The sequence below is a fragment of the Gadus chalcogrammus genome, chromosome 12 (assembly GCF_026213295.1).
Source record: "Gadus chalcogrammus isolate NIFS_2021 chromosome 12, NIFS_Gcha_1.0, whole genome shotgun sequence".
In the NCBI taxonomy this organism is placed as follows: domain Eukaryota; kingdom Metazoa; phylum Chordata; class Actinopteri; order Gadiformes; family Gadidae; genus Gadus; species Gadus chalcogrammus.
The window spans coordinates 4,654,049-4,668,967 of NC_079423.1; the positions used below are offsets into that span (position 1 = coordinate 4,654,049).

Sequence of the window (14,919 nt, forward strand, 5' to 3'; positions counted from 1 at the left end):
GTGGGAGTGTACAGTGATGATGGAGGAGATTCGGATTCGGCATCCTCATCCATTTCCAAGAGCTACTGTACATCTATAGGCCTACACACTGTATAATAAAAATGCCCACCCATTCCATCCCATCACGTACTATATATGTATATATAGGCCTTTTCTGTATAACAGAAAATAGGATGCACCGAATATTCGGCCACCGAAAATGTATTATATTTTATTGAAAAGCAAGACAAAAAAGTTTATAAAGGACATGCAATTGTTTGATTTATGCAATCGTGAAAAATTAAAGCAAAATGAATGAAAAACAGCAAAAGCCACATTCAGTTTCGGCTTTCGGCCAACTGTTTCAGTATATTCGGTTTCGGTTTCGGCCAAGAATTTTCATTTCGGTGCATCCCTAGTATAGACCTACCTACGTACTGTATAACAACATATACCCAGCCATTCAGATAGTTAATATCTAGGCCTACATAATGTAACACATCATTCCACATCCACTCATAAACTGCATATAGGCCTACTGTATGTCCCAATCTACTCACTAACTGTATATCTACAGGCCTACATATTATACACAACATATGTGTAGTTGTATGTAACAGTGAGCCATGTCTGTTATAACAATTCATTTAGGGAGAACATTTTATCTGAGAGCTTACCTCAATCCAAACTTTTGTCCAACAATATAACAGAGATCATAAAGTATACAAATGTGATAACAGTAATCATTACTATCCCATAATTATTTATCACTGCAGCAATGAACATACAATGTTTACACGTGTTGATTTATGATAGATTCGCTCTCTCTGTAACCCACTTTCTTCCAAATTCAACAATGTATGATTTATTTGACACTTTTGTCAAATCTCAATGTTCTATTAAAGCCTCTTTACACTTTCACTCTCTGAGAAAAAAGTGGCATTGTCTGCCGTTAGATGAATGCTCTCACAATGTTAGTCTACCGTCTACGTTGACAAGGAAAAACACTTAGATGCAGTTATTCATGATGTTAAGTGTGTGTAACTGCAAACAAACGTTATTGGAAGGACACACAATGAACCAACCAGAAGGAAATACCAAAATGATTACAGATGGAAACAGAAACAGAAATCCAACTGAGAAAAGTCTTATTATTTTTCAGCAAAATATCCAATATACTTCTCCGAACAGTATTGGAACCACTAAATCACTGAAAATATGTATATATATTTATTTAATAATATGTCCATGGACATATCCACCATCTTCATAGCATATATCCCACCGGTATCAGAATGTTTTCAGAATGTGCTTAATTCATTTTTGTGTGACAGTGTGCACCAGTGGTTCTCATGATATGATAACATGTAGATTATTACTACTAGAGTAGGTTATGTATTAGGCCACCCCCACTCCTAATCCTACAGCAGCTCACATCTGGAGCACCGAGTGACGCGACAGGGTACTGCCGACGTCTGCAAAGTTTCATCTGCTGCTGGTGCCTAACTTTCTACAATGCTTCTCGGTATGCTTGCTGCGTTCATTTCTTCTTTCCTCCTCATCGAGGCGAAAGAGAAAGACTTTTACACTTTTAAAGTAGTTAACAGCAGAGGCAGACTAGTGTCCCTGGAGAAATATCGGGGTTCGGTAAGTTGAGAAGGAGGGGAGTCAGAACCGACGCTCGGTTTTGGACCAGTGGTCTTGCATGTCAACATAATGAATGTATGTCTATGAACAAAGAAATAGTTTGGTTTTATTCAAAGTAGAATATACGTTTATATTTTGGGTAGGCCTACTCTGTCGGTTACAGTAGTCAGCACGGTTTACCACCAAATCACCAAATGAGGTCTCTTTGATTGTGTAGCCTATCCTTCATACGTGGCAAACGGCCTACAGCCCTAAGGGGCTGTACACGGCTTGATGTAAAACCAATGCACAGCTTGATAACTTACTTTTGTATTCTCATCATCCATATTTGCCGTTAGTAATCATCTCGAAATCTAATTAGAATCGAATTCTGTGTTGCTGCATCCTGGCATATTATGTTGATTTATTCGATACTTGTGATTACTTCACCCCGCCACTAGATGTCCTCTTGAGATAATATTCGTGCCCTTAACCACTGACACGGTCTACAATATTCAAATTATAGCCCTTATTGCCAGTGGTCAGTTTGTCTTAAAAAAGCAATGTATACGTAATTACAAAAAATAATATAGACGGAGATGATCGAAGACATAAAACATATGCATATAACCTATAGTATAATACGGTATACAAGTCATTACAGTTGGTAACTATAAATGCAGAAGAGAATAGAGAAAATACATGATAATCGAACTACAAATTATTTTCATTACCTCTCTCGATAGAGGGGATGGTTTATTTATTTATGTTGTTACATCGCCATAGCGCTGTGTGGTGATGGGCCGTCCTACATGCAGAGAGGAGGGGAGGGTCTTACAGGGTCTGGGTGACTGTGGATTGCAAGGTCAGAGGTGCACTGGGTGGGGAGATAAGCCATCCAGTGAGATATAATCTCCCAGCAGCAGTTTACCATCCATTCTCTGACCTGCTTGGTGCTAGGCTGTGGGGCGGTGGTGAAAAAACATCCAAGACGATGATTTGTATTGGTCATATGATATCAAAAAAATCATCTTAGATATTCCCACCCCATTATCCCCTGTGAACGGTTGGAGCGAAACGCTTGATCATGTTAACTGTTGTTGATGATAAAGCTTAGTTTAGTTGTAAAGATAGATAGATGGATTGATGATTTTAAAGATGGATAGAAGGATGGCTTGATGAAAATGGATGTATGGTCGTGTATTTACTTTACCTGACAGTGATGTACTGGTTCGCTATGACTACAGGCGTCCATGTTGGTCGGTGTGCAACGATGTGTCTCTGGTGGTGTGATGTGTTGTAACGGTTACTATGGCACCGGCCGGTAAGGCTTTTAACAGTCTTACAGTGTAACAGTGTGACGGTTACTATGACGACAGGTGTCCCTGGTGGTGTACGTGGCCGGAGAGGGTTGTAGCAGTGTAGCAGTGTAACAGTGTGACGGTTACTATGACGACAGGTGTCCCTGGTGGTGAACGTGGCCGGGGAGGGTTGTAGCAGTGTAGCAGTGTAACAGTGTGACGGTTACTATGACGACAGGTGTCCCTGGTGGTGAACGTGGCCGGGGAGGGTTGTAACAGTGTAGCAGTGTAACAGTGTGACGGTTACTATGACGACAGGTGTCCCTGGTGGTGAACGTGGCCAGCGACTGTGGCTTCACGGAGGAGCACTACCGGGACCTGCAGCAGCTGCAGAAGGACTACGGGCCGTACCACTTCAACGTGCTCGCCTTCCCCTGCAACCAGTTCGGCCAGCAGGAGCCCGGCAGTGACAAGGAGATTGACAGCTTCGTGCGCAGAGTCTACGGAGTGTCTTTTCCGCTCTTTAGTAAAATCGCTGTGGTTGGAACGGGAGCCAACAACGTCTACAAGTACCTGGCCGGTGAGTAGTCAAATAAGTTCCCGAGTTGGAGGGCCAACACGCTGTGGAGAAAGTATTAGGGCAAAGGACATCATTGAAAGTGGTGGAGGTTAATAAAATTTAATAAAAAAGAATCAAATATTTAATTTAGAATCTGAGTAAAATATTTAGCTTTAGGAAATTAAAAGGATCAAATATCTCAATATAGCAATGTAGGCAAAGTAGCTTTAACAACAGTACTTACAGTTCAGTCTAACAATACTTCCAAGGGATTGACCTTGAGGATGAAAAGAGAGCTTTGTTGGCTTGGAAAGCAAAACATTTAAATTGCCAAAGCAGTTGAGCAGTTGATCTATCAATCAGTCTTTCTCTCTCTTCATCTCTCTCTATCTCTCTATTCATCGATTTTAATCATCTGAAACATCTCACGGTTCTTCTCATCGTCTATCAGAGTCTTCAGGGAAGGAGCCAGACTGGAACTTCTGGAAGTATCTTATCGACGTGAGCGGGAAAGTACTGGATGCATGGGGCCCCGGCGTGTCCGTCAAAGACATCAAACCCAAAGTGGCGGAATTGGTGCGAGGGATCATTTTAAAGAAGAAGGAAGAGCTTTAAAGATACCAACATTGTTCAACTTTATTCCTGTCCTTGCCAAGTGCAAACCACTGTCAACGTTAATATCAGGGTGTGGCTTCTCGACAGTTACTCATTTCAGTTTAATTTTCCTTTCTTTATTGTCAGATGCTCTAACCTGAATTTCAATATTGTAGTTGGTCCACAGTATGTATTTGATTCACTAGTTGAATATAGAAGATTACTCTGGGATGCAATTTGTAATTTAATCACATTTGAGGCAAATGCCACAAAACCCTGAATGGGATGTGTTCTACTAAAATATCGGGTTATTGGAATAATGGAAAAAATCAAACTTTTCGCTACCTTTTATGAGCACTATTAAACCCTTTATCACCACTACGTTGTCGAAAGTTCCCCGACCATCAGAGGTATTCAACATTTGTTTTTCATTGGAAGTCATTTTGTAAAGAAGCAAAATAAATGTGTTCCGTTTTGTAAAGTTATTGTAAAGTTTATTAGAATAAACAATTCCTCAAAGAGTTAATGATATTTTACGAGGCACTTTACAACGACTCACCATTGAACAGGTAGGGCCTAGACCGTGAAGCCAGAGACAGGTCATCAAGGAGATGGTAGGGGTTAAACAATGAATACAGAGATCAGCCATTAAGGAGTATAGGTTGGACAGTTCAGAGACAGGTCATTAAGGAGCAGGTAGTTGTGAGGCCGTATAGAGACAGGTCATAAAGGAGCAGGGAGTGAATACAGACCAAGGTCATGAAGGACCAGGGAGGGTTATCAGTGAATACATATAAATTGGGGGCTAGGAATCTTTCTTAGGGATGTGTATGGGGAGATTGACAATCAATTAAACTAGAAAATAACAAAACAAGACCATATCAAATGTCTTCTTTTGTAGTTTTATACCATAATAAATGTGTTAATGCTGCACATAGTATGATGTAATTTATTCAGACATATTAATTCAGAACCAGCTCATTGGTCACATTAAATATTTAACTTTTTTCACCAAACAGATAAAGCAAACTTTGTATCAAACCAATGGCACTATGTCTCAAAATAAAATAAAGATACAAACCACCTTGCAATTCCTTCCTATATACCATAACATTGTGGTGCGGATCCTGCAGATCTGGGAGCCAGACGAATTTGCAAGCTCATGTTTTATTTGCCCTGGCATTTGAGTCTGGCCCTATCGTCCCGACAGATTTCAAGCAGACCAGGCCTGGGTCAGGCCAATCCCTAGCGTTCCTTAAATCTATGTTAGGTTTCTGCTACTGACAATATCTGTACAAACAAAGTTACCCGAACGACACCTAAAGCACAAATAAAGAAGATTAAGAAATGATTAGTTATTATGATATCTTTCCCACGTTCCATTGTTTCCATTAAGTTTCATGTTCGAAACGTGTTGTGGGTGTCGAATTAAAAATAAATGATCTTAAATACATTACTTTTAATTATCTATTATTTTATTTTATCGTATGACAATGTTTATATGTGAAGCACTTTGAGGCTGCATTGTGTATGAAAAGTGCTATAAAATAAAGTAGCCTTGCCTTCTTCTCTGCAGACCATGAAAACAACTTGGAGCTGATGATTTGGCGGTTCGCAAACATATATTAAATTGTGAAACACAAATTAGCTTCACATTATGAAGGTTATGAAAATGTTAAAAAGTCAATTTGTTATGAGAAATCCTTTTGGCACTCAAAAGCTCAGAATGATCAATGCAGAACGGTGGATGCAAGGCTTGGTAAATACCAGTTGGTGCAGCCCACTCCTTTCCTAGAAATGTCTTACTTCCTGTGGGCTGTGAACGATCAGCTGGGGCTATTTCCCAAAATGAAGGCTGCAACCTTGCTAGAACACTTCCTTGCTAGTCGCGTCCTATGGAGATGAGGCTAAAGTGCTGGCTAGAGTGCTGCCTAGCGTTTGCAGCGTTCAGAGTTTGGAACGACTTGCTAGCGTGGAAGCGCTTCCGCTTCCGCTTTTTGGATTAACTTTATTAATCCCCAATGGGGAAACTGGTTTGCCACCATGGTCTGTATACAACATAGAAAATACAGTACAGCACAGGAATACAAGTACCAACATAAAACAAGAAACAAGCATGGTCACAGAGGGAGTATGGTCCACTACCATACTGTAAATTAATAGAAGGTCAAAACTGAACTAAAAATATGGAATGGAACCCTATTGCCACAACCGGTCAACAGCATCAATAAATATAAATACAGCAGAATTACATCAATCAAATCAGTAGTCCTGATTAAAAAGCTTAGCTGCTGCAGGAACAACAGACCTCCTAAATCTCTCTGTTGAACATCTGGGTAACAGGAGACGTTCAGTCCTGCCACTTCTAACGAAAAGCTGTGCAATATTTGCTCCTGTGGTAAACATTTTAATATTTGAATTGTTGAAATTGTTATTGGCGACAGTAGTTTGTTTGAACACCAGCTACTTACATTTTAAAACAAATCCATCCATGCAAAAAAAAAAAAAAAAAAATATATATATATATATATATATATATATATATATATATATATATATATATATATATATCATTACGTTGCAAAAAAGTTTTAAAAAAATAATAGACAAGGAAATAATTTTTTTCATTTACATGAGTTATCTATAAAAAGCAATACGGCACAAAATATTTCTGAAAACGTTCAAAAACTTGCTTTACACTTGTGTAAAGCAATGTGTACTGCTTTCCAGACGCAATTTGTAAATACCCCGCCCAGCGTGTGAACGCTGGGCGGGGTAGAATTGTGGATTACTGCTACAGAATTGTGGATAGAATTGTGGACAGCGTTCACACGCTGGGCGGGGTAGGATTGTGGGTATTTTGGCTCGTTGAGGATCCAGAGATCTCGGAATTCTCCAAAATAAAGGATGCGAAAAGGGCGCGAATTTTCGAGCGTTCTCAACATTGGAACAGTGCTTGTCTGCGTTCTATGACGTAGCGTGCTTAAATGGGCGGCCGTTGAGCACGCTTCCTAACCCTTTGGGAAACAGCCTGGGTGAACAGAAGAGAAGAACAACAACAACGACAAGGAGAAGAAATGTTTTATGACGAGGCCTCCGCCTCAAGGTGAGTTTCCAGGTGAGATGCGAACACCATCTGCCAGGGAACAGGGGAAGTACAACCCAGCCCTACGCAGGTCGCTCCACGTTGATGGTCGTGACCGTGGCCATGAAGCATCGCTGGAACAGGCGCTCCGGCTCGGGGGGCTGGTTCTCACAGTCCAGCTTCCCCCTTACAAAGTGTCTCCGCAGCCCCTGGGGTCCGGCAGGGCCTACCGGCTGGCTGGAGACATGGGGTCTGGGGTCCGGGGGTCTGGAGACTGGAGCCATTGAGCCAGGGGGCGGTTCGATTAAAGGGGAAGATACAGTTAAACACTCTTTTTTGAAAAGTTCTTAAAAAAAGAGACACCAAGACAATGAAAGAAACTGTAAACAATGTGCAGGAAAATAGAATATTTATGTTGAATAGTTTTCATGAAGACGGAATAACCTTGACGGAATAACCTTGATTTATTGAAATATAGAATCATCACAATATTTTGAAAACGAAAGAAGTGCACTTTAGAGGTAATAACTTAATTTCCCCCTGTCATTTTCCTATTCCTATTCCGATTGTTATGCAATAAAATCTCAAAATGTTAAAAATAATTATACTGGATACATTAATTTGAATCGCCCCGAAAGCTTTTCGATGAATTTTGTGAAATAAAATATCTGAAGTTTTTATATAGCCATGTGCACAGCTACAAATTGTTCCAAAGTGGATTATCTTCGGTTGCCATGACATTTGATGCGCACAACATTTTGCCAAGATCAGAAGTGAAACCTAAGATGTCTGCCGTACGTACCTGTTGTTCTAAGATGGAGGCCGTTGTCCAGGCCTCTGGGTTTAGTAGACATGAAGAGGTAGCACAGGACACACAGGGTGATGATGAAGGCCAGCAGCACCACCGCCGCAATGGACAGACCTATGAGCGCCCCTACACTGGAACATAGATGCAGAAAAGAAGGAACACGGAAGAAGAAGAGGTGTTTATCAGTTGTTTGTTTCCTATGATGCACTTCTTGACCCCTGGGGCCCTTACCTTGAGCTTGACCGAAACCCTTACCTGGACGCACCCTTTACTAAATGGGTTTAAACAACGATTTATGATGACCATATGCTCTGTAAGGTGACCTTGGGTGTCTTGAAAGGCGCCTCTAAATTAAATGTATTATTATTATTATTAAATTATTAATGATGGCATGCTAATGTAAACATGTTTATGCATCATGAAATGCTAATGTCAGCATCAGCTAATTGGGCCGTGAACTGACAGTACTTGCATTTATTTATTTATTTTGCATTTATATAATGTGTGCATTTTTTAACTTCCTACTCTCTGCTGCAATACATGTACTGATGATTAACACTTTGACATTTAACATTTTTAACGGTACTTAAGCACTTGTAATTATTCTGATGATTATCCAAGATGAAACTCTGCCTCACTCACTGTTACATAAATAACACAGAAATTAACGCATAACTTAAACTCTGATAAAGGGGCCTCCAGCAACCTGCCTCACTCACTGTTACATAAATAACACAGAAATTAACGCATAACTTAAACTCTGATAAAGGGGCCTCCAGCAACCTCAAAGTATCACTGTTGAGGAATACCGGTAGTTCATCTAAACAGCAGTTGAATGGAAATCTCTGTTGCATTTTGTCATATTGTATAGATAATGTGTCAGCATTCACAGGCCTGTAGGAAGTAAATATGCCTTAAGTATACAGACATTCTGTTGGATATTTGCATAATGCATTAGAAGTAGTTAAATTAAAGTTCAATGTGAAGGTATACGGTTAGAGATGGTTATGTTTAGATATTTGGTGAGAGATGGTCATCTTTAGGTTTTATTTTACAGATGGTTAAGTTGAGGTATTGGGTTACAGGTGGGAAAGTGCAGGTATTGAGAGAATGATGGTTATAGGTGTTCGGTTAGAGATGGTCAAGTTTAGGAATTTAGTTAGAAAGGGTTACGATTAGGTGGTTTGAGAAAGCTAAATTGAGGTATTAGATTAAAAAAGGATTAGGGTTAGGTATTAGGTTAAAAGAGGGATAGGGATAATTATTAGATTAGAAAGGGTTGCATGTGGGTAAGGGTTGGTTTGGTTCCCATATCTGGATAGGCCTACTTGTAATCGAGTCAGCTGAAAGATAATTATCAATACATTAAACCACAGGTAATAAAAGTTGTACCGTGATATGCATGCCTGTCAGATTGATAGTGTAGATAAGACTTCATAGCACTCATCAAACCAAAACTGCACAATAAGTGCTGTTGACATTTCCTTCCAGACAGTCACCCCCTCACACAGTCATGTGTGAGAGGGTTAGAGGAAATCAAACCAGCCAACCTGAGGTCGCTAGACAACCTTTCCTTATCCCTTAGCTATTGAAAATAAAGTCCACTAGACAACTTTTTTTTTTCTAAGCTGGAATGGGAGTTATTTAGCCTATAGTATATTACAACATTTTCAACTTAAGAGAATTACTCATTAAACTAAATGCAGCTTGCATATGGTGTGTGTTGTCACAGTGTGAAAGTTACTGATGTTATGTTGGGCACAAGGGTTGGGAAATAGGCCTGAAATTAATTATTTTGTTTTGATAAGTTTAACTGTGCGGTTATTACGTTGTGTCCTGTTCCTTTTATTTAATTAGCTACGCCTAACTTATTGCCTATGAATAATTCAAGGTCAATTGACTACAGAAAATAATCACACCTAAGATGAAGAATAGGCTACTCGTGATTTTACCAATTCATTTACATGAGAAAAGTTACTTCTGGAATTCAATAAATCGAATAAAAATGTTCTGATAAAAACAAAACAAAACACATTTGTTCATACATCCTAGCGCTGGAATATCTTTACAAGACCCGCCCAGGTATGGTTAGGTTCTTAATGTAGTTGTATTGTTCTTACCTCAGCCACCACATGTAGGCATACTCGTAGGGGAAGAAGCTGTTTGGGTCGTCACAGCAGTACTTGCTGTCGTTGAAGCCGCAACAGTAAACTGCGTTTGAACGGAGGTCCGGTTTTGGGCAAGTAAACGCTCCTACCAACACTTTTTCCGTGTTGTTATAACTCTTGCACACCGAGCTCATGCTTAAAACACGACGATAGAAAGCAACTACTGTTGCTCATATTCAGATGTAAGCATGCGTCCGCGATCAGTCCGATTATATATTCCTTCCCCATCATCGAACCCACCTCTTTTCTTATCCCGCCTTTTTCTCCTCCTTTTCCCACTAGATATTACTTGTTCAAATCGAATAAACAGCTGACAGCACATGCCCTCTCTCTCTCTCTCTCTCTCTCTCTCTCTCTCTCTCTCTCTCTCTCTCTTTCATCCTATCCCCTATCCTATCTTATTTTTCAAAAGTTGACACAGTATAGTGGACGAATGATAAACAATCATACATGAACATGTTGGGCTCCCCCCCAGCCTTCTCCGAAACACACACAAACACACACTCGCACACACACGCACGCACACACGCACGCACGCACGCACGCACGCACACACACACACACACACACACACACACACACACACACACACACACACACACACACACACACACACACACACACACACACACGCACACACACACACACTAACGCACGCACACACACACACACACACACACACACACACACACAATAATATCTATAAAACAACAGAATAAATGATGAATTAAAGGGACAAGGAAACAGAAAATAAAGAGTATAATGCCGCTTTTCCACCGCACATGTAGCTCGACTCGACTCGAATCGACACGACTCGACACGGTAGCAGCACGGGTCGTTTTCCACCGCAAATAGTACCTCCTGGACGTGGGCGGGGTCGGCTGCGCGAAAGGGCCGTGACGTATTTTTGTACGCGTCGCAAACAACACCTACGCAACCCACACATGAGCTGTGTTCGAAATCGTTCCCTATACACTCGTTCCCTATTCCCTATATAGTGTACATGATATAGTGCACTAGGAATAGGGAACGAGAATTCGGACACTACGCTTAACATTTCTAAACGTCATTTGCGTCAGTAAATGCGCCGGGTATTTGTGTGACGCAGACAGATGCGCCCACATCATGTAAACAAACCTGGCACTCACGACGAAAGCTGGAGGTTGTATTGATGTTGAATGTTACATTTCCTTGTTTAATTAATTTTGAATGTTAAATATTCTATGTTAAATCCCAAATAAATTGTTGACATTTCTAAACGAAAGCCGGAGGCTCGCATTAAATGTATTCGTTTTCGCGGTTATTTGGCTTCTTCTTCTCCCCTGGAAAAATACAACCGCATTGCATTGTGGTATACCGGAGTAACATGTAGGGAACATCGTATTTACCCTATTTTAAGTCCACTATATAGTGCCCTATATAGTGGACCACTGAGAATTCGAACACCCTACAAAATGGCGTGCACCCTATTTAGTGCACTACATCCATGATAGGGAACGATTTCGAACACAGCTATGGACAGAACCCACATAACAACAATGGAGGACTTCGATGCAATGGTATTCGTGTTCGTATTATTAGCTGGCATGTTGAAGAAGTGGAATATGTTGGCTGCTATGGCTGTTACCAGCATGGTTGCCATGTCGCTCTCGTGACTTCGTCACACTCTCTGGCCAATCAGTGGCCGGCCGTCTGCCGACGTCACCTTTTAGCATCGGCTCAGCTCGCTTGGAACCTAGAGCGAGGCGGTACTAAAAAAAGCAGCCACTTCAGGTACCAGGTACCATGTTTTCGCGGTGGAAACGCCAAAAATGCGAGCTGAGTCGAGTCGAGTCGAGTCGAGCTGGTACCATGCAGTGGAAAAGCGGCAAAAATAGGACAAAAGAAGACAATAATGTTGACCTGGTTGCTGACTCTTTACCAAGAGCAAACATTTCAAGGCTAAAACATACATCTAAACACTACATGTCTTCACAATATTTTCCCAATACTTTGGACAGGACAGGTATGGCGACACATTAGTGCCATAATTCACTTATGTGATAAAAGATGCATTCGGGCGTATTATATTATTCCACACACGTAGATATTAACTGCGAGCGCGCAAATGATCTCTGCGTGCGCAAAACAGCCTCTCGCGCGCGCAAATTACCTCAGCGCGCGCAAAACCTCTCGCGAAAGATGTTTTTACGCTCTCGCTCAAATTTAATTTTGGCACTATGGGGGAGGGAACCAAGGCAGGGCGGGCTTTCCTATGATTGGCCGTTTCTGAAGCGCGATATTTGATTGACAGCCCTCCTCAGCCCTCCTCTCATTCAATTCTGAATTGTACAGTAAATGGCTGAAACGATAGTTACGTATTGTAACTCCAGATTCTATGAGTATAGGCGCAGCCTTTTAAGTGTCGGCCTCATTGTCCTTTAAATAGCTGAAGAAAAGCTGTTTATTGGGAGCAGAACGTCCGCCGGCGCCCGACTATATCTGCGAAATACGTTCTGCTCCCAATAAACAGCTTTTCTTCAGCTATTTAAAGGACAATGAGGCCGACACTTAAAAGGCTGCGCCTATACTCATAGAATCTAGAGTTACAATAAGTAACTATCGTTTCAGCCATTTACTGTACAATTCAGAATTGAATGTGAGGGGGGCTGTCAATCAAATATTGCGCTTCAGAAACGGCCAATCATAGGAAAGCCCGCCATGCCTTGGTTCCCTCCCCCATAGTGGCAAAATTTAATTCGAGCGAGAGCGTAAAAACATCTTTCGCAAGAGGTTTTGCGCGCGCTGAGGTAATTTGCGCGCGCGAGAGGCTGTTTTGCGCGCGCTGAGGTAATTTGCGCGAGCGAAAGGCTGTTTTGCGCGCGCAGAGATCATTTGCGCGCTCGCAGTTAATATCTACGCGTGTGGAATGATATAATACGCCCGAATGCATCTTTTATCACATTAGTGAATTATGGCACTAATGTGTCGCCATAGACAGGGCATATACTTTATATGACTAAGAGATGTCCTTAGTCATATATTAGATATTAGGGTTGGGAAAATTAGGATAAAAGGCGAAAATCACCATCAAAATAGTGCCTCGGGGGCTTCTTGTCCATAAAAGATTGCTTGCAGGTATAATAGCTAAAGTCGCTAAGATATCTGAGAACCTCTGAACCGCCCTCCATGTGAATGACGTCAAGAGTAGTCCTTTAGTGAACCAAAGCAGCATAATCCCAGATCAATCTCCTGGTATTACAGCCATCTTCAATCAAAACAGGACCGAAGCACGCCTTTAATAAGTCAACTACCCCGGACTAGGTAACCTTTGCTATGGGCAGTGCATTGTGTGTATTCGGCAAAAATCAAGAAAGACATAAATAAAAATGGCAAAAATGTTCAAATGTCAGGGACGGAAGGTAATTTAGCCTGCTCTCGCCAACTTGTGATATGGGCCCATGGGATGGGTTGTGAAAGAGTGGTGTGTTGGATTCACCCCAGATTGGATGAATGTATGAATGAATGCATGCCATCTTGTGGGAGAGGATCTAATCCAGAGTAATCCCAGCCAGATGAAGGCAAAGAGAGAGAGGGAGAGAGATGGGAAATATGGGCGAACGACAAGGATTAGCAACAGGGAAGTCTGGGAAAACAGCTGATCCAGGCCAAACATGCAGACGTACACCCTCTATCGCTCTCTCTCCCTCTCTCTCTCTCCCCCTCTCTCTCTCTCTATCACTCTCTCTCTCTCTCTCTCTCTCTCTCTCTCTCTCTCTCTCTCTCTCTCTCTCTCTCTCTCTCTCTCTCTCTCTCTCTCTCTCTCTCTCTCTCTCTCTCTCACACTCTTTCTCTCACACTCTTTCTCTCACATACACATTCATATGCTAAACATGCAATATGCATCACACGCATGCAACTCCCTGGTGGACGCAGACTCATTCATGAGTTTTGGCTGCTGAGATATGAATACCAAGAGGAAGCAGAGAGATAATGCTTAGTGGGTCAGTGAATCACGATTTGGTTAAAGTAAATTCATTGTTGTGCCGTTTGTAAAAACTCCACGTTATAAATGGAATGCCTGTGTTTAAATTAACAAAGGTTTCAAAACCTACTTCATTGTCAGCGTTGAACTTTTTCAAGGTGTGTTCAAGGTCACAAGAAATGATTAGCAAAGTGTGCTCAAATTTTAAACCATAAAGCTTCCATAATTGAAACAAAGGCTCTGTTCACAAGAGAAAAGCCTAGATTCTACAACTTTTGATGAATTTAGATTTTTACTGTCTAAATTCCAAACACATCTGTTTACGCAAAAGGTGCCGTCGCACTCAGACGTCCCAGCCTATTTACACAGAGGGTCAGTTCACCAGAGATATTCGCTTGATATGGGTCGCAGGTTTCAGATTTGTATCACGTCAATGGTTTCATCCATCTCAGCGAATGGCCAGGGGCGTAGCACCATCGTGTACCAGTCTACATGGCTTTGGATGAAGCCGCAAATAGGCTCAATACTATGAGGGACTAGACTATTTTTGCGTGATTATTGAATACAAATAAATGAAATGATCAAATAAGGTGAAAAAGTAGGATTGAATTCAGGGTCCCATAGCGAGCCACAAAGGCGTACATCCTCAGTATTGTAGTACCGAGCAAGCTTTTTTTCTAATTGTCTGTGGGCCTTTAATCTAGCATCCAACCTCAATATTACAGCAGCACTCTAACTGGATTGCTGCTAAACCACCACAGCTGTCACAGCCCCCTAGTGCCCGGGGAGGGAACAGCAGGGGCCCTGATGGGCAGGGGGATTGGGCAGGAGGGAG

The 14,919-nt window shown here is 41.4% G+C and overlaps 2 protein-coding genes across 2 annotated transcripts; one reads left to right on the forward strand and one right to left on the reverse strand.

Annotated features, from left to right (window-relative positions):
* The first annotated feature begins 1,415 nt into the window (after window positions 1–1,415).
* Window positions 1,416–5,450, forward strand: gpx7 (glutathione peroxidase 7). Its single transcript, XM_056604511.1, has 3 exons — window positions 1,416–1,626; window positions 3,225–3,486; window positions 3,917–5,450. The coding sequence occupies exons 1-3, from the start codon at window positions 1,495–1,497 to the stop codon at window positions 4,078–4,080; spliced, it is 558 nt and encodes a 185-aa protein (XP_056460486.1). The 5' UTR covers window positions 1,416–1,494; the 3' UTR covers window positions 4,081–5,450.
* A 1,274-nt stretch (window positions 5,451–6,724) lies between these two features.
* On the reverse strand, window positions 6,725–10,334 carry LOC130393707 (protein shisa-like-2A). Its single transcript, XM_056604421.1, has 3 exons — window positions 10,073–10,334; window positions 7,947–8,083; window positions 6,725–7,418 (listed from the first exon to the last, which is right to left on the reverse strand). The coding sequence occupies exons 1-3, from the start codon at window positions 10,252–10,254 to the stop codon at window positions 7,228–7,230; spliced, it is 510 nt and encodes a 169-aa protein (XP_056460396.1). The 5' UTR covers window positions 10,255–10,334; the 3' UTR covers window positions 6,725–7,227.
* Between the last annotated feature and the right edge of the window lie 4,585 nt (window positions 10,335–14,919).